Source organism: Acinonyx jubatus, chromosome A1 (assembly GCF_027475565.1).
Source record: "Acinonyx jubatus isolate Ajub_Pintada_27869175 chromosome A1, VMU_Ajub_asm_v1.0, whole genome shotgun sequence".
Lineage (NCBI taxonomy): Eukaryota > Metazoa > Chordata > Mammalia > Carnivora > Felidae > Acinonyx > Acinonyx jubatus.
In genome coordinates, this window is record NC_069380.1 from 93530934 (window position 1) to 93551109 (window position 20176).

Consider the following 20176-nt stretch of genomic DNA (forward strand, 5'->3'; position numbering starts at 1 on the left):
ATCGGGACACGGGTCTGTCTACAGATTACAGCACAACCATCTGTGTGAGCTTGGTGTTGAAGTTTCCTTCTTCCGCCCTGTCCCGTTCCGGAAGTTTATTTTTAACGTGATTAATTTCATTGGGAAGGTCAATTTGCCAGGGGAATCACCTTGGTTTACCCCACCTCTGAACTCAGGTGGAAGGGTTTCCTCCTTGGATGGGACCTAGCAGGAGCGTGAAGACTGTTTTCTGGCAGAGATGGAAAATTTCTCTGAGTTCTGAAAGTCTGAAGATGGGATGCGCTCAAGTAAATCTTCAGCCAGCAAGAGAATTTTTAACCACCCTCTTGCCTCCCCCAGTGCCTCCGGAGTAAGCGCAACCCCATTCGCAACGCACGCGAGCGCTTGCTTGCAGACTCGGAGCTCCGCTCCCAGGCCGGGGAACTCTCCCTGCAGCACGGGCTAAATAGCAAACAGATGCCCGGCAAGCCAAAGATCTCACCGACTGGGGCACCGCCTGGGACACGGGTCCCGCCCCGGCAGTTTCCGAGTGGAAAGGCTGGCCGCACTACTATGTCTTGAAACGGACCGGTTTGGAAATCAGAACGTCCCCTTTCCCAGGGACGACCCCTCTCCACCCCGCAGCCCCGGAGGAACTCCCCTTGCCTTTCGGTCGGCCCCTCCTCCAGCCCCACCTCGCCAGCTCGGAAAGGCTCAGGGACTCCTGGCCTTGTCTCCATCTTCGCACTCTCTGTCTGGGCTGCGTGAGTCCTGAGCTTATTCAGGAGGCGAATGTAGGCCCAACGGTTTGGCTCCGGGAGATAGTGCTGATGGTGTGGATGTCCTTCTGAGGGTCATTTCAGAGTGCGTCTCCAAAAGTCCCGATCCTTAAGCCCCTCACCCAACCCCTAGCACTGGCTTCCCCAGCTGATGGCCAGCAGGTGTGCTGTCCGCAGACCGTCCGGCAGTCAAGGAGCAGCGTGGGCCCTGCACTTGTCTCTTTTCCGACAACACCTGAGACCGCACTGGGGCGCATCGAACAAATCCCATGAATCCAAACATCCTCGTCGGAAGTGTCTAAGTTCGAGTGTGGTCCGACCGTCCCCTTAGCGCGTCGTCTCTGGAAGCCTCTTGTGCGAGGTCTTTTCCTTTGGACCCAAAGGGGCGCGCGCTGCGGTGCGCGGGATCCGCCTCTTCCCCAGGCTCCGGCGGGGCGGGGGTGGGTGGGCAGGGACCTGGATCTGATTAGCTGGGAGGGGGAAGCCGTGGTCCCAACCGTTCGCTCCTGTCTCCCCAGCTCCTCGCGGAGGAGGAGGCGGGACGGTACAGAGAAGAAGAGCGAAGGGGGTCCCATCACTGAGCACCCGGGCCACGATTTGAGCCGCCGAGGTCTCCCGGCTGTCGCCCGGTCCTCGCCCCGGCCCCAGCCATGGGGCCCCCTTCCAGCTCTGGCTTCTACGTGAGCCGCGCGGTAGCCCTGCTGCTGGCCGCGCTGGCCGCCGCACTCTTGCTGGCGCTGGCGGTGCTCGCCGCCCTGTACGGCCGCTGCGCGCGCGTCCAGCCGTCCGACCTCCATCACGGCGGGGTCCCGGACGCCGCGTCCTCGCCGCGCGGCACGCAGGAGGAGCAGCTGCCCACCTGGCCGCCCCGCCCCACTCGTGAACCGGCGGGTACGGCCACCCCGGGCCACTGGCGACCCCCGGGCCCCTGGGACCAGCTGCGCCTGCCGCCCTGGCTCGTGCCTCTGCACTATGAGCTGGAGCTGTGGCCCCGGCTACGTCCGAACGAGTTCCAGTCTCCGACGTTGAGCTTCACCGGCCGCGTGAACATCACCGTGCGCTGCACCGCGGCCACCGCGCGGCTGCTGCTGCACAGCCTCTTCCTGGACTGCGAGAGCGCCGAGGTGCGGGGTCCTCTGTCCTCTGGCCCCCGAGACGGCGCGGTGGGTCGCGTGCCCGTGGACGACGTGTGGTTCGCTTTCGACATGCAGTATATGGTGCTGGAGCTCGGCGCGACCCTGCAGCCCGGGAGCCGGTATGAGCTGCAGCTCAGTTTCTCGGGCCTGGTGTACCGGGACCTCAGGGAGGGGCTCTTCTTCAGCATCTACACGGACCAGGGCGAGCGCAGGTAAGGACAGGCCGGCCCCGGTCCCCCGCTCTAGCTGGGAGTCCCGCTGCTACCTGCGTCCCAGTGCGCGTCTCCTGCGCTTCCCCGCAAAGCCCCCACCCCTCGCGACGCTTGCTTGCAGAGCCAAAAGGCGAGCGCCTCCACCCCCCGCTGCCCTGCAGAGACCGTACTTGTCATAAAGCCTCTCGGACCGTGGTCCTGCCTCTGGCCAGTTTTCAGCCCCATTCCTGCCCGTCCAGTTTGTTTCTGTCCTTGCTTTTCTAAGGTCGCTACTACCCTAGAGGTTGATGGAAGGCTTCAGAAAGCCCCGCTTCTGCTCTAACCCCGGAGGGCTTGCTTCACCACAGGGGTCAAATAAATCCCTTGCTATTCGGTTTGGTCCGCGGGCCGGCGGTCGCTGTAATATCTGGGAGCTCGTCCGAAATGCAGATCTCCCCCCGCCCCACCTCGATCAAAGGGATCAGACTCTGCGTTTTAACGAGATCACCGGGGGATTTCTGGGGGTTAGAGGTGGAGAAGCCTGGGGCTGCCGCACCCACGGGCTCGCCGAAGTTCCCTCCCCCAGCGCCCCTCCGCGCTCAGCTCCCTGCTCTGCCTTTCCCCTGGGCGCTCCGTAGATGCTACTCTTGCAACAGGCAGACTCACGTCGGTGCTCTTCTCATTTTTTATTTCTTTTGCTGAGGGTTCTCCCAAATTTAAGAATCCCCTTTAATTCATCCCCTCCCACCCCCTGCCTGGGGAAGGCGTCTTGTTTTGGGGATGAGCAGCAGCACCCCCACCCCTCCCAAGCTTTTTGAACGGCTCTCGGGACGCTGCTTGGGGTGGGGGTGGGGGGAGTACTAACAGCGGTGACAAGAGACCTCCCCTCTGAGTTTGCAAGCTCATGCAGCTTACATGTGTTCTCTTTACACTCATTTGGGATAATGTCTTCCACACGGAATGTTTCCAGCGCAAGAATTGCCTCTTTCCACGCCCTGAGATCACGCTACTGAACTCAGGAGAGCGCTGGGGAAATCGTTTCTGCGGAAGACACCAGAAAGGTCTTTCTCCAGGCTGGCGAGCTTCTTCACTCACGCACTGGTGGGGCATTTGCGGTTTACACAACTGCATGTACTTTGCCTTTTATTATTAGCGAAAATGTTCTCAGATGTTCTCTGGGGGAGAGGAACCTAGTAAATTACCCCCTAAATCATCTCCTGCCCTGTTTTCAAAACGCCAGGGGTTTTAAAATAAGTTTAATAAGCTGCCTTAGCGGATGTGTAATCTGTAACTTTTGTTTTTAAGGACTGTATGCTTTGTTTGTTTGTTTGTTTGTTTTCTTTCAAAAATGCACCAGTGCTTGAAAAAGAGTTTTGGAAACTTTCTCATTGGGATGATGTGTCACGGGACTTATGGACACCAGAAACCTTTTAAAGTGACTGTATGTGTATTTCAGAATGCAAGATTTTTAGAGGAAACACACACACACACACACACACACACACACACACACACACAAGGGACCACTGCACATACACCTGACAGTATTTTCTGCTGTCAGCCAGTAAATCTTCATCTGCTAATCCATCTCTTCCTTTTTCCTAATAAGGCCACGGCCTGGATGAACTGCCCTAGAAATATGGGAAACGAAAGGCCCCTTTCCATTTTTCCATCGTGTGGCCAACTCTAGTGGTAACTAGAAACCATATTTTGAGAACATGAAAATTCAAACAAGCAGAAATCCTAATCAAGTCCCACAGATGTTCATAGACCGATATAGAGTTCCAAAACTGTGGCATCTTGAAGGGGCTGTTGCTCAGGAGTTGTTCTCCTGGGTCTCTGCTTTGCAAACCGCAAGGAAAGCAAACGGCCAGTGGAGCTGGAAGCCAAGGTCGCAAAGAACTTGGACAAAATGATGACTTATGGTGAAGCAGATTTTGGAAGCCCAGCAGGCCCGAGTCTGAGCTGTGTGCCTTGAGTCGGTCTCTTCATGTCTCTGAGCTCATTGCCTCATTCACGGAATGGAGCTGAGTGTCAGCTTTTAGGGCATTGTGAGAATTAACGAGAGAGAGGTCGGTGCCTGGCACATGTCTATGCAGTGGCAGCTACTGTCGTTAGCTCACAGTGTAACTGTTAGGGGCAGCTTCTTGTCACCTAAGCGAGAAACCTGCCATGTTCTGGGTAGATCTGAGTCGAAGAAGAAGAGGGCCCCCACCTGGGGCACAAACTGCCTAATCCCAGCTGCCAGTGGTTGAACATGTTTGCCTCTCGTTTGGTGACCCCTTATCACAGTCTGGACAGGCTGAAGCCTTTAAATAATTTTACTACTCAACACTAAGGGAAGAGAAAAAGAAAACCCTTCCAGAAAGTGCAAAGAGCATCGCTGTCTCACACTTCTAAGGCTTGGGTGAAGATTTTCTGGCTTAAGAGTTTGCTGGGGAAGCTTCTCTGCCTTTCTGCACGTGGCAGGTGCCATCCCATGTCTGCATGTAGGAGCCATCCACTGAGTGCCTTAGATGTGTGCTTCTGTGTGTGAGTGTGTGATGCTCTCCTCATTCCATGTGCCAAAAGTTGAGAGCAAACTCCAAATGTTAATGTTCTTTGAAGCGGTGTTTCCCAGACTTGATTCTCTGGCATATTGCTACCCAAGGTTTTGCCCTATTCACACACCTCTGGCCATATTTTTTTGCTTAAAAAAATTGCTCAATTTAAACAAAAATAATAAGTAGATTCATTAAAAGGCAATGCTACGTTATTATCATAAGTCAGAAACCATTTGGAATTTATAGACATGCAACCGACCAATGCAATGAAAAACAATGTCTCTAAGTTCTCCCTGCTTTTATCGTCTGCTGAAGAATCCGATGCCTCTGAATCCACGGGCTGCTCTCTCTTTCTTAAAAAGGGAAATTGGAACTAGGTGTTCAAGAGAAATAACACCAAACCAAGGTTTTTTCTTTTGATCTTACCAGAATGATTCATAAAATTTGAAAAAGACTGACGTTCTCGTGTGTGAGTCAGATCTCTATAATAGTGTGTGAGGGCTACCCCAAATCCTTGCCCATCTACACGTGAGGAAATCCTGAATTAGAGTTGTGGTTCACAAACTTTTAAAGTATATTAGAGGGGTGCCCAGGTGGCTCAGTTGGTTGAGCGTCGGACTTTGGCTCAGGTCATGATCTCGAAGTTCGTGAGTTCAAGCCCCGCGTTGGGCTCTGTGCTGACTGCTCAGAGCCTGGAGCCTGCTTCAGATTCTGTGTTTCCCTGTCTCTCTGCCCCATCCCCCTCTTGTACTCTGTCTCTCTCTCAAAATAAATAAACATTAGAAAAATAAAAAAATATAAGAATAAAGCATATTTAAAAAATAAATAAAGTCCATTAGAGCCACCAGAGGAGTTTATGAAACAGAGTCCTGGGGCACACCTTCAGAAATTCCAGATCCGTACACATGTTCAGAGCAACATTAGTCAAAACGGCCACCAGGTGGAAGCAATGCATGCCCATCAATGGATGGATGGATGAACAAAAGGTGGCATATACATAAAAGGGAGTATTATTCCACCTTAAAAAGGAAGGAGATTCTGACCTATGCTACAGCATAGATGAACCTTGAGGGCATTGTATAAGTGCCTAGAGTAGTTAAATTCAGAGACGGAAAGTAGAATGTAGGTTGTTAGGAGCTGGCAGGGGCAGGGAGAAGCTGTTACATGGGGACATTTTGGTTGTTTCCAGGTTTGCCTATTACAAACAAAGCTTCCATGAGCAATTTTGTATACGTTTTTGGACAAACACAAGTTTTCATCTTTCTGGAATCAACACCCAGATTCCACGATTGGTGGGTCATACGGTTGTTTCACATGTAGTTTTCAAGAAACTGCTAACTTGCTTCCCAAAGTGTACCATTTACATTCCCACCAACAATGTATGAATGATAGTTTCTCTGCCGCTTAGCCACCATTTGCTTTTACCACTGTTTTTATTTTTTATTTTAGCTGTCATGATGAGTATGTAGTGATACCTCATTGTGGTTTTAATTTGCATTTTTCGAACGGCTCATGATATTCAGCTTTTTCTCATGCTTACTTGGCATCTGTATATCACCTTTGATGAAATGTCTCCTCATGTCTTTTGCCCATTTTCTAATTGAATTGTTTGTTTACTTTTGAGTTCTGAGAGTTCTTTATACATTCTAGATCTGAGTCTGTTGTGAGATATGTGGTTTACAAATGGGTTCTCCTGGTCTGTAGCTTGTTTTTTTCATCTTAATAAGGTCTTCCAGGAACACCTGGCTGACTCAGTTAGAAAAGGATGCAACTCTTTGTTTGTTTATTCTTGAGAGAGAGAGCACTTGAGCAGAGGAGGAGCAGACAGAGGGGAACACAGGATCCGAAGTAGGCTCTGTGCTGACAGCAGAGAACTCATGAACTGTGAGATCATGACCTGGGCCCAAGTCAAACACTTAGTCAACTGAGCCACCTACGTGCCCCTAAAAAAGGACGCAACTCTTAATCTCAGGGCCGTGAGCCCCGTGTTGGATGTAGAGATTACTTAAATAAATAAAACTTTAAAATAATAGTAATGATAATAATCATCTCCAGGGAGCAAAAGTTTTTCATTAAATGAAGTCCGATTTATCAATTATTTCTTTATTTATTATTATTTTTTTCCGATTTATCAGTTGTTTAAATAGACCAGGCTTTTGTATCATGGCTAAGGATGCTTTCTTAAAAAGGCTTTTGTTTTAGAGCAATTTTAGGTTTACAACAAAATTGGAGGTAAGGAGATTTCCCATATAGCCCCTGCACCTACACCTACATGGCCTCCCCCATTATCAATACCACCCGCCAAAATGATATATTTTTTTTAACCAAAGGTGAAGCTATATTGGCATACCGTAATCACCCAGAGTCCATAGTTTACCGTAGGGTTCACTCTTACTGTTATGCATTCTATCTGTTTGGACAAGTGTGTAATGACATATATCATTATAATATCATACAGAGTACTTTAACTGACCTAAAAATTCTCTGTTATCTGCCTGTTCATCCCTTGCCCCCATCACTGATCTTTCTTGTCTTCATCGTATTGCCTTTTCTAGAATGTCTTATATTTGGAATCATATTATGCAATATGCATTTGAGATTCCTTCATGTCTCTTCATGTCTTGATAGTTCATTTCTTTTCAGCACTGAATAATATTCTATTGTCTGGGTATACCATTGTTTATTTATGCATTCACCTACTGAAAACTATCTTCGTTGCTTCAGGTTTTGGTGATTCTGAAAAAGTTGCTCTCAACTGTTTGTGCAGATTCTTGTGTAGACAAAAACTTTCGGGTAATTTTCTTTAGTTAAATACCAACGAGCATAATTGCTGAGTCATATGATAAGACTGTGCTTAGTTGTACAAGAAGCCACGAAACCGTCTTTCAAAGTGGCTGCACCATTTTACATTCCCACCAACAATGGATGAGAGTGCTTGTTACTCCATATCCTCACCAGCATTTGGTGGTGTCAGCGTTCTGGATTTTGGCCATTCTAATAAGTCGATAGTGGTATCTCGTTGTTTTAATTTGCATTTCCCTGATGACACATGATGTGGAGCACCTTTTAATGTGCTTATTTGTCATGTGTATAATTTCTTCAGTGAGTTGTTTGTTGGGGTTTTGGCCCATTTTTAAATTGAGTTGTTTTCTTACTGTGTGTTTTAAGAGTTCTTTGCATATTTTAGGTAACCATCCTTTATCAGATATGTCTTTCGCAAATATATTCTCCTAGTCTGTGGCTTGTCTTCTCGTTGTCTTTATATGTCTTTTGCAGAGCAGAGTTTTTAATTAAAATTTTTTATTATGTTTATTTATTTATTTTGAGAGAGAGAGAGAGAGAGAGAGAGAGAACCCAAGTGGGGGAGGGCCAAGAGAAGGAAAGACAGAATCCCAGGCGGACACGGCACCACCAGTGCAGAGCCCGATGCAGGGCTCAAACCCACAAACCGTGAGATCGTGACCTGAGCAGAGATCAAAAGCTTATAACTGACTGTGTTACCTGGGCACCCCAGAAGTCTTTAATTTTAAAGAAATCCCCCTTATCAATTATTTCTGTCATGGATCATGTCTTTGGTGTAGTATCTAAAAAGACATCAGCATACTCAAGGTCATATAGGTTTTCTCCTGTGTTACCTTGTAGGAGTTTTGTGTTTTTGCATTTACATTTTAAAGTGGCCCATTGTGAGTTAATTTGACCCTTTATGAGCTTAATTTTTGTGAAAGGTGTAAGGTTTTGTGTCTACATTCATTTTTTTTGCATGTGAATGTCTAGTATTCCAGAAACATTTGTTGAAGAGACTGTCACTGCTCCATTGCATTGCCTTTGCTCCTTTGTCAAAGATCAGTTGGCTGTATTTGGGTTTATTTCTGGGCTATTCTGTTCATTGATCCATTTGTCTGTTCTTTCAGCAATATCACAGTCTTGATTACCGTAGCTTTCTGGTAAGTCTTAAAGTCAGATAGTGTCAATCTTCCAACATTGTTCGTCTCCTTCAATATTGTGTTGGCTATTCCGGGTCTTTTACCTCTCCATATAAATTTTAGAATTGGCTTATTGATATTCACAAGTTTAGCTTGCTAGGATTTTCGTTGTGATTGCATTGAATCTATAGACTAATTTGGTAAGAACTGACATCTTGATAATATGAGTCATCCTATCTATGAACATGGAATCTTTCCCCATTTATTTAGTTCTTTTTAAAATTTCATTCTTCAAAGCTTTCTATTTTTCCTTGTATAGATCTTGCATATATTTTGTTAGATACCTAAGTATTTCATTTTTTGGGGGGAGTACTAATATAAATGGCATTCTGGTTTTAATTTCAAATTTCACTTAATTGTTGGCAGGTAGGAAAGCAATTGGCTTTTGTGTATTAGTCTTGTATACTGCAACCTTGCTATAATTGCTTATGAGTTTCAGGAGTTTCTTTGTCAATTCTTTTGGATTTTCTACATAGATAGTCATGTCATCTATGACTAAAGACTGTTTTGTTTCTTCCCTCCCAATCTATCTACCATTTATTTCCTTTTCCTGACTTACTGCATTAGTAAGGACTTCCAGCACAATGTTGAAGAATGGTGAGAGGGCACATCCTTGCCTTGTACTTGACCTGAATGGGAAAGCCTTCAGTTCTCACCAGTAAGTGTGAAGTTAGCTGTAGATTTTTTTGCAATCTTTAATTCAGGATGAGTAAGTTCCCTCCTATTCCTATTTTACTGAGAGTGTTTTTTTTTTTTTTTTAAACCATGAATGGATGTTGGATTTTGGCAAATGCTTGTCCTGCATCTATTAATCAGATCATGTGATTTTTTTCTTATTTACTCTCTTGATATGATGGATTACATTAATTATTTTTCAAATGTTGAACCAGTCTTGTATACCTGAGATAAATCCCACTTGGTTGTGGTATACAATTCTTTTTATACATTGTTGGATTCAATTTGCTAATATTTTGTTGAGAATTTTTGCATCTGTGTTCATGAGAGATGTTGGTCAATAATTTTCATTTTTTGTAATGTGTTTGTTTTGATATTAGGGTAATGCTGTCCTCACAGGATGTGTTAGGAAGTATTTGCTTCTATCCTCTGAAAGAAATTGTAGAGAATTGTTATCATTTCTTCCTTAAATATTTGGTAGAATTCACCAGTGAACCCATCTGGGCCTGGTGTTTTGTTTTTTGAAAGGTTATTAATTCTTGATTCAATTTTTAAAATAGATATAAGCTTATTCAGATTGTGTCTTCCTATGTGTTTTGGAAGATTATGTCTTTTAGGGAATTGGTCCATTTCATCTAGGTTACCAAATCTATGAACATAGAGCTGTTCGTAGTACTTACTATCCTTTTAATGTTCATGGGATCTGTACTGATGTCTCCCTTTTCATTTCTGATCTTGGTTTTTTTTTTAATGTTTACTTATTTTTGAGAGAGAGAGAGAGAGAGAGACAGAGTGTGAGCAGGGGAGGAGCAGGGGCGGGGGAGGGGGAGACACAAAATCCAAAGCAAACTCCAGGCTCTGAGGTGTCAGCACAACACAGGGCTCAAACCACGAATCATGAGATCATGGCCTGAGCCAAAGTTGGATGTTTAATGGACTGAGCCACCCAGGCACCACTCTGATTTTGGTATTAATATAGTTGAATTAATATTTATCACATGCATTATTGTTTTTTTTTAATTGCCATTGCTCTTTGCTCCTATTTTTGTCTTCTACTCCTGTTCTCCCTTTCTTTACTATGTTCAATCTGCCAATCCATGAACATAGTATGTATGTACATTGTTTAGATCTTTGATTTATTTCATAAGCATTTTATTGTTTTCACCATACAAGTCCTATACTCTACCCATGGGTAGAGTGCTTTGGGTTTCCTAATCCAAGGTCAAATTGGGCAATTGAAACTGTATCTAACCCCTAAGCACTTAATTTTATTTGAACAATTGTGAATGGTATTGTATTTTTAATTTGAGTCTTCATATGATTGTTGCTACTCTCTAGAAATACTGAATTTTGTATGTTTGTTTTGATATCCTATGGCTTGCTCATCTCACTTACTAGGTCTGGGAATTTTTTTTGTAGATTCCTTGGGCTATTATACACAAAGATTTGAGAAGTATTCATGTATCAGTCTGTGTATGAATTCTTTGTGTGAATTCCTTTTTTTTCCCAGTAAATAACTAGTGGAGTGGATGACTGGAAAATACAGTAGGTAGGTGTTTAATTTCTTAAAAAATTATAAAATTATTTTCCAAATATTTTTACTATTTGACATTTTCATCAATACTATAGGAGAATTCTAGTTGTTTATCTTCATCAACACTTGGTATTGCCAGCAGGCTTTCTCATTTTAGCCATTCTAATAGGTGACTCTCACTGCAGTTTTAATTTGTATTTCCCTAATGACTAATAATGTGCATCATTTCCTGCACTTGTCATCCATGTATCTTAGCAAAATGTCTGTTAAAATCTTTTGTCCATTTTTGTTGTTTTGTTGTTGAATTTTTAAAGGGTCTTTTCTCAAACATAATTTGCAAATATTTTCTCAGTCTGTGGTTTGTGTTTTTATTTTCTTAATAGCATCTTTGAAAGCAAAAGTTTTCCATCTTGATGAAGTCCAATTTATCATTTTTTTCTTTTATGTATCAGCCTTTTAGCATTGTATCTAAAAAAGCATTGTCTACACAAAGTTCACAAAAAATTTCTCCTATGCCTTTTATTACAAGTTGCATAGTTTTAGGTTTTGTAGTTACACCTATGATCCATTTTGAGGTAATTTTTAAAAAATGTTTATTTTTGAGAGAGAGAGAGAGAAAGAGAGAGAGAGAGAGAGAGCACAAGTGGAGGCCAGGAAGAGAGAGGGGAACAGAGGGTCTGAAGTGGACTCTGTGCTGACAGCAAGAGGGCCAATGCAGGGCTTGAACCCACGAGCCATGAGATCATGACCTGAGCCAGAGTTGGACACTTAACTGACTGAGCACTCAGGCACCCCTGAGTTAATTTTGGTATATGATATGAGATATGGATTGAAGGTCATTTTTAAATTTTTTGCATACAGATATTGAATGGTTTTGATACGATTTGCCGAAGAGTCTACTGTTTCTTCTTTGAATTGTCTTTATACCTTGTAAGACATCAATTGTCCATATATAGGAGGGTGTATTTTTGAATTTCCTCTTCTACTTTATTGGTTTATTTGTATATCTTTATGCCAATTCCACAGTGTCTTGATTGCTAAAGCTTTATAATAAATCTCGAAACCTGATAATATTTATCACCAACTTTGTTTTCTTTTTAAAAGTTGTTTAGGCTATTCTAGATCCTTTGTGTTTTCATATGAATTTTAGAATTAGCTTGTCATTTTCTACCAACAAAAACATCTGCTGAAATCTTGGTTAAGATTGTGCTGAATCTATAAAGCAATGGGGGAGAATTCAAGTTTTAAAATATTGAGTCTTCTAACCCATGAATATGATATATCTCCCTATTTATTTGTGGTCCTCTTTAATGTCCCTTGGCAAGGTTTTATAGCTTTAACTGTACATATCTTGCACATGCCTTATCAAATTTTCCCTATTTTATATTTTAAACGTATTATAAATGGTATTTAAAAAAATTCCAATTTCCAATTGTTTGTTGTTAGTTAATTTTTGTGTATTGATTTTCTATGCTGTCACCTTACTAAACTCACTTCTTAGCTTTAGCAGCTTTTTTGTTAATTCCTGTTTTGACTTTGTTAAATTAACATGTTACATAGCCTTGGGGTGTTAGATAGTGAGCCAAGGTTCAACAGAAGACCGCAAAGGAATTGAAATGGAGAAGTTTATTATTCCTAGGCTCTGGAGGAAGTACATGGCACACCTTGAGGGGTCACATGGGGAGATCAAGGCAAGGTATAGGTAGAACAACAGGAGCTGGGGCGCCTGCCTTTATTAGGGTTCATGGCCAGAGTGCTTTGGGGTTCTTAGTCCATGGCCAGATTGTGTAATTCAACTGAAAAAGAGTGAGGTTTTGTTAAGCTTTGCAGGGATGGCCCTGCAGGTGGGGAAGGCTTTATCACAAGGTATATCAGGAGTCACATCAGGAGCTTGTATATACCTGTGACTCTGCAGGCTGTTGTCTAGAGCATGTACTTGTATGAGGCTAATGTCAGGTTAAGGCCCCTAAAGGCTGCTTGGCCAAACAATATGGATGCCAAAGCAGCAATACCATGGAGTAGCTTAGCTAAACTGAGAATTCCATTAAATTTTCTGTATCAGTGATTATATAGTCTTGAATAAAGAGAGTTTTACTTTTTGGTTACTTTAAGTAGCTTTTATGTCTTTCCCTTGCTTTACTTCCATGGTTAGAGCCTCAATACAATGTTGGATAAAAGTAGTTAAGTACAGATATCCTTGTATTGTTCCTTACCATAAGCTGAAAGCATTCAGTCTTGCACTGCTAAGTATGATTTTTTCCTGTAGTTTTTCTTCTTTCTCTTCTTCTTCCACCTCTCTTCCCCTTCTCCTTCTCCTCCTCCTCCATCTCCTCTTCCTCTTCCTTCTTCATCGTCTTCTCTTTATAGATTCCCTGTATCAGATTGAGGAAGTTCCCTTCTGTTTCTAGTTTTCTGAGAGTTTTTATCAGATTGGATGCCAGATTTTGTCAAATGCTTTATCTGCATCTATTGAGATGATCATATGGTTCTTTTTTTAGCCTGTTAATATGGCAAATTACATTACTTGATTTTCTAATGATAAATTAACATTGCATTTGCAAGATATATACTACTTGGTTTTGATGTATTATCCTTTTTATATTTTGTTGCATTTGATTTACTAAAATTTTGGTTTTAATTTTTGCATCCCTGTTCATGGGGTTTCTTTTTCTTTGTCTTGTTTTGGTATCAGAGTAACGCTGCCTTCAAAGAACACATTTAGAAGTTTCTTTGATTTTGGGGGAAGAACTTATATGGAATTGGCATTGATTATTGCTTAAATTTTTGGTTGAATTTCACTAATGAAGCCACCTGGGCCTCGAGGGTTTGTTTGTTTGTTTGTTTGTTTGTTTTTGTGGGATGGTTTTAAACTACAAATTAAATTTTTTTAATGAATAGAGGGCTATTCAGGTTATCTATTTCCTCATGAGCAAGCTTTGGTTGTTTGGGTCTTTCAAGGAATTTGCCCATTTAGTCAAAGTTGTCAAATTTAAGTATAATTAATGTTCAAAATATTCCTTTATTATTTTAATATCTGTAGAATCTGTAGTGATGTCACTTCTCTCACCCCTGACATTGGTCATTTGTGTCTTCTCTCTTTTGGGAGCTGAAGCCCTGGTTGTGAAATCACCTCTGCCACTTACTAGTTGTCTAACCAGTGGCATACACTCTGGGGTGTTCAGCTTTTTGTAAGGTAAAAGGATGGGGTTCTCCAATGTCTCTTCCACTTCTGACAGACAATGAGTTTGATCAGTGTGCCTTGAGATTTATCTACTTTGTTAATCTGTTTCAATGATTTTCTCTACTGTTTTTTTGTTTTTCACTGCAATGCTTTATGTATTATTCTTTATTATTTCCTTTCTTCTTCTTACTTTGGGCTTCCTTTTCTTTTTCTATTTTCTTAAGGTGGGTGCAAGGTGAGTGATTTAAGGTATTTTTTTCTTCTCTAACATAAATATTTAGTGCTATAAAATTTCCAGTAACTACTGCATTAGTGGCATGCCACCAATATTGTCATGTTGCTTTTAAAATTTTCATCCAGTTCCACGTACTTTGTAATTTCCCTTTTGATTTCTTCTTTGAATCATGGGTTATGTAGAACTGTGCTATTTAGTTTCCAAATATTTGGGCATTTTCTCATTTTTTATTGCGTGCCTGACATTTCAAAGTTTATGTTGCTCAATGCCACATTTTGTTACATTGCTTTAATGAATGCTGGTCTTTTTTGGATAGGTGTACAAGTTATTTGGTGACCTTGATCCTTGTTTGATCCCCCATGTCTTGTGTTTAAGTTCTTTGAGAATGGATCTAAAGTCCTCTAAAGTCACTAAAGGGGCACATAGGTGGATCAGTTGGTTAAGCATCTGACACTTGATTTTGGCTCAGGTCATGATCTCATGGCTTGTGGGTTCAAGCCCCGTGTTGGGGTCCATGCTGGCAGTTGGAGCCTGCTTGGGATTCTCTCTCTCCCTCCCTCTCTCTCTGCTCCTCCCCGACTTTCACTCCCCCCCCCCAAGATAAATAAATAAATTTAAAAAAAAATTAAAGTTGCTTTTACTCCAAGGCTACTTTAGTTCACCGCTCAGGCATTACCTTCCTGGTCTCTGTTGAAAATCCATTTATTCTAGCAATTTCTGTACTCTGGCTTGTGGGAATTGGAACAATTCCTAGCATTGTGTGAGCTCCAGGAATTGTTCACCTTTCCTCTCCATGGTAGCTGTTCTTTCTTTGCTTGACCTCTTAAAGTACAGGTTAATATTTGACCAAAGGCTCGGGGTGAGGAGGGGTTATGTGGACTCTGCAGATTTCTGGATTTCTGCCCTGAAGATTCTAGCTATCTAGGTCTCCCTGAGCATCAGTCATAGTCTCCCCAATTCAACGAGACCACTGCACTCTGTTTTTGTTCCCTTTCCTTGTGCTGCAGTTGAGAAATTACATCCAGGTAGGCGAGGTGATTATAGAGTTCACATCTTTTGTTTCTCTTCTCTTGGAAATCACAGTCCAGTGCTTCCTGTTACCTAATGTCTGAAAACAGTTGTTTCATATATTTCATCAGAGTTTTTAGTTGTTTTCAGCAGAAGGCTAATTCTAGCCTGTGGTACTACAGAAGTCTCATCATCTCTAGATTTGGTAATGTTATTAAGTATAAAGTTAATCCTCAGTTCTTCCTCATGATATCTTGGTCTGCTCATAGTTTCTATTACATGATGTTCTACAAAGCACGTAAAAGGATCCCAGGAGAGGGAGCTAGCTGGAAAGGACCCCAGGTTGGGAAGCTGGAGCCTTCGTTCCGGTACTACCCCCGACCCCTGCCACTTACTAGTTGTCTAACCAATTATATAAATTCCCGGGGTGCCAGCTTCCACATCTATAAATTGAGATGGGACTCTCCAAGGTCTCTTCCACTTTGGAAATTCAGTGAAAGAAAGAATTTGTAATCCCATTGTTGTTCAAAGTGTCCTTTAAGAATACTTGTTGCATTTCCAATCATGCCATGTCCTGTATAAAATATAAGGTAGAACAGGGAGGTATTCAGGGGAATGAGAGTAGGAAAATTAAGAGATGAGGGTGGCTCACTAGTGTGAAATGGCTGGAGAAAACTAGGATTTTTATCTGGGACCCGTTAAGGGGAGAACCATGTGATTAAAATCCATCAGCATGTGCAGGTGTAGAAAGAATGAACAGAGAACTGGAAAAGACGTCCTTCCAGTTGCTGTTTATGCTAGGAAATCTGGCACCAGCCTCAGAGAATGACACACGAGAGAGAAATTTGAGCAATATTAGGAAAGAATTTAGAAGTATCCAAACAAGGTCAGTGAACTCAAATACCGAGCACATGATCTCACTGGTGTCACAGATAAAAGAGGTCATTTCATTATCCTATAGAGGTGTTGAGGCCACATGTCTCACGGGGCCCAGCTGTCTTCTCTGGGAGATGGTTTTGCTCATCAAAGATTCAGATCCTTTATCTTTTGCAAACAAGTGTAACCAGCCTATCGAAAAGGCACACCTCCCAGTTCAGTAAAAATGCAACTGTGTTTCTCCCACTGTGCTTTTACAATTTAGTCTCAGAGATCATCTTTCCTGCTCCTGCTTAAATACTCTAACAGCCCCATAATTTACTGCTCATTCTTAGGTGACAGATGAGCTACATTCCCTAAGTCACAAACACTGTCCAGATGCAAAAATTTGAGCATCCAGTCCTGTGTCAAAGCTTTTAAAAGCTTTGAACTGAGTTAGCTGTTAAATCTCCCTTTCTCTCCCTCCACCCTCACTCCCCCAAGCTTGGGTGGGCTTTCAGGTTAGAAGCCTGCAGTCGGTCAGGGGTAGTGGTGCTTCCTTCCCTTTCTCCACCTCAGGGTTCTAGCCCCCCCCCCCTTTATCTTGAGAGCTGCTTCTACACCCCGACCAGGTCCGGTGGGTCTGGGGGAGACATGGAGAGGTGACACGTAGGGCAGTTCTCACCTGAGCCAGCACTCTTGCTGTTTGGCCTGACTCTGGCCTAGCACATACCTTTTTTCCCTTGAGATGTCATTTTCTCACTGTTTCCCTTTCTACTACAATGTTCTTGACCCTGCAGAATGCTGCCTCTAGTTCTCCATTCTGGTGGTCATTAGTGGCTACTTCCTCAGCCCCTAGACATGGAGGAGTGCATCTCCAAGCTCTTCTAGTTTCATGCAGGTGGGCCCTGTTGGACAGAACCCAAGTCAGTCCCCGTCCTGGCTCAGTCCGCATCTCAGGGCCCACAGCTGTTCCAAGGAACACTCCTAATCCCTGGCCTGGGGCTCACGTGGGTCCCAAGGCAAGAGTATTCTTCTGGTTCCGCCTCCAACGCCTTTCCTTTTGCCTTTTACATTCCCACTGGTGGGAGTTCAACTCCAACCGGGGTCAATTTCGGCTTTCCCAGCAGTAAGCTGGGTACCAGGCTCTGAGTCTCTCTGCTTCTGCTCTCTGAGGGATCTTCTCCCCCATGGCTCACCCCAGTTCGGGAGTTTCCCTCCTCCCAGCACCCTGAGATCAAGAAGCTTGGCTAACCTGCACCACCTCCTCCCCCCCACCTAGAAATCTCTCCTCTCCTCCCTGGCCTCCGTTGCCTGACCTTCCTTCCATGTGTTTTTGGTGGAGCCCAGAGGCCCCAGAAGGGCCCCAGGTTCTCAAGGCCATCTACTCCGAAAACTTTCATATGGTGGTTTGGCACCTCTCTCTGGGATTTCACATCTATTGTGTTTTGTTGCCTGGTGGAAACTTCAGCTTTAAGATCCTATGATACAAGTAATAAACAAACATGATTCATGGGCCAATCCTTGAACCACAGTCCAGTGGTGTAATATCCGTCTTTACTAAAACATTTTGATTTCTGAGGGTGTTGTTGTGTAAAAACAACTTGGGGAGACAAGCTTTCCGGTCTTATTTAACCCTTGACCAGTTATGTCATGTAGCACTTGCTAGCTAGAGCTGTAGGCAGAGTTCATACAATGATTTGGAATGAATGAATGGATATTTTTTATATGGCAGTAGATGGATCCCAAAGGATATCATGTGGTCTTGACCCCTAAGCCCTCTTCTAGCACAAGAAAGTGGTGAGCCCATGATTCCCTGGCCACACAAGAGGGCAGGAGAGTGGCTTTGCAATACTGAGCCGTTACGGGACAAATTGTCCCAAATTAACTCCCTCACCAACTGACCGCGCTAAACCCAGACTTGTCAGGCACCATAATAGCATGTTTCGGCGAGGTTTGAAGGGAGCAGAGGGTGGATGGTTCTATTTTCTGAGGTCAAGATATCTTTACAGGGTTGCTTGAATCCAAAGCAGAGAGAGAGAGAGAGAGAGAGAGAGAGAGAGGGAGAAGGGAAATAAATACCAGTGCTGAGTTCCCAGATGTGGCATAACCAGATCGTGTGTGTTTCTGGCTGGCCCTGACCTTTGTAGTTAGGACTGTGAGCCAGAAGGGCTGTGTGTTGTAGGGACTTTTTTCCCTTTTTGTTTGTTTGTATAAAACCAGGGAGGGAAATAGTTGAGTAAAATCCAAGAGTTTCTTCTATTTCACCTCTCAAGAGGCCTGAATCATGGAATAGGAAGGCACTTGCTTGCTATTTGCTTCAAGTGGTGACTCTCTGAGCTGATGTCTCTTAGCCTTTTTGAACCTGTAGCCCCCTTTGGGAAGGTTAAAACTTTCCCACTTCCTTGAAGAGTCTGATTTTCTCTCCTGACCTTGCAGCTTCCTTGAGAGGCCTATGCTTTGTGAGGTCATGGCAGTGGAGATGTTACCAAGCTTTATGTTTTATAGTTTCTATTACAAAAACAATAGGCATGTGGTGGCTTTCCAGATGGATAAGCACGTTTTATAAAATTGGCTGTGCTTTTTCACTCTACATTATACTTTTTCAGGCTAATTTATTACCATTAGTACAAAATGACCTACAATTCCAGGGAGCTCACAGGCCTCATGGAGGCCAGGCATGAACTTCCAAGGGGGCTGTTTCTCCCAACCCTAGATGACTCAGTCATGGTCACCTCAGGGGCTCCTTTCTCAATTCTGTTGGATGTCTTTATCCCTGTTAGAATCCATTTTGGGGGGCACCTCGGTAGCTTAGTTTGTTAGGTGTCCCAGCTCTTGGTTTCTGCTCAGGTCATGATCTCATGGTTCGTGAGATCAAGCACCGTATCAGGCTCTGCACTGACAGCGTGGATTCTCTTTCTCTGACCCTACACCACTCATGCTCACTCTCTCTCTCTCTCTCTCAAAATAAATTAATTAATATTAAAATTTTTTTAATGTTTATTTTTGAGAGCGAGCTCAAGTGAGAGAAGGGCAGAGAGAGAGGGAAACACAGAATCTGAAGCAGGCTCCAGGCTCTGAGCTGTCAGCACAGAGCCCCATGGGGAGCCCGAATTCATGAACCACAAGATCATAACCTGAGCTGAAGTCAGACGCTTAACCGACTGAGCCACCCAGGCGCCCCGTCTCCTTGAATTCTATAGTTCATCTACGTGGAGAGCAGTTTGTGAGGTTGCAAGGAATATAGCAGAATTCAGAGGTGGTTTGTTGATACATTCAGCTACTAATAATGTGAAAGCTCAAACAGCAATAAAAGGTTGGTAGTGCCATTGCTTTCTGGATGGGGAAACTGAGGCTTGGCAGGAATGTGGGACCTGTCCAGGATTACTCAGCTAGCAGGAGATGGAACAGAGTCCTGCAGACAAAGTGGCTGGTATCAGAGTTCACAGGCCACCTTCCAGTCCATGCAAGCAAGAGCAACGTACAGTGGGAAGCTGCAAGTAGGGAAGGCTTGTTGAAAATTACACTTTTGTCACGGTGAGGTGATGAACACATCCAGTTAGCTGACTGTGGGTTGCTTTTGAACGTGCTGATCATTGCCTGTGAATTTTCATGTGAATAGAGGCCTTATCGTGGTAGAGGAGGGATCCCAGAGGTGGGTGGTGGTGACGGAGGGACCATACTCTCTTGTGGCACCTGTTGAATTCCCCTGTTACTTATCTAAGAGCTGGGCCTGAAGTAAGAATAAATCCATCAGGGACACTAAGTCTCAGGGTCTTAGGAGAAAAAAAAGAATTAGCATCCACAGTTGTCCTCCCAAAACAGGTTCCCAAGTCCCTAAGTCTGTCTGTCTTTCAGAAAGAGAGAGAGAGAGAGAGCTAGGAGGGGAGGGGCAGGGAAAGAGGGGGACAGAGGATCTGAAGAGGGCTCCATGCTGACAGCAGAGAGCCCAATGTGGGTCTCGAACTAGTGCACTGTGAGATCATGACCCAAGCCAAAGGCAGATGCTTAACTGAATGAGCCGCTCAGGAACCCCCCACCCCAGGTGACTGAGTCTTAGTGATTCCACAGGTTTAT

The 20176-nt window shown here is 43.8% G+C and overlaps 1 protein-coding gene across 6 annotated transcripts in view; it reads left to right on the top strand.

The window, feature by feature from the left end:
* Nucleotides 1–1196: 1196 nt before the first annotated feature.
* LVRN (laeverin) overlaps nucleotides 1197–20176 on the top strand; it is a 77153-nt gene continuing 58173 nt past the window's right edge. For 5 of the 6 annotated variants that reach the window (XR_008297276.1, XR_008297280.1, XR_008297281.1 and 2 more), the window contains exon 1: nucleotides 1202–2106. Coding sequence is in view for 2 of the 6 variants with exons in the window: in XM_027076867.2 (XP_026932668.1) it covers nucleotides 1409–2106 (698 nt within the window). In the remaining 4 variants the exon portion in view is untranslated. Of the gene's footprint in view, nucleotides 2107–20176 lie in introns of all 6 variants that reach the window. The other variant, XR_008297277.1, reaches the window with a different exon arrangement.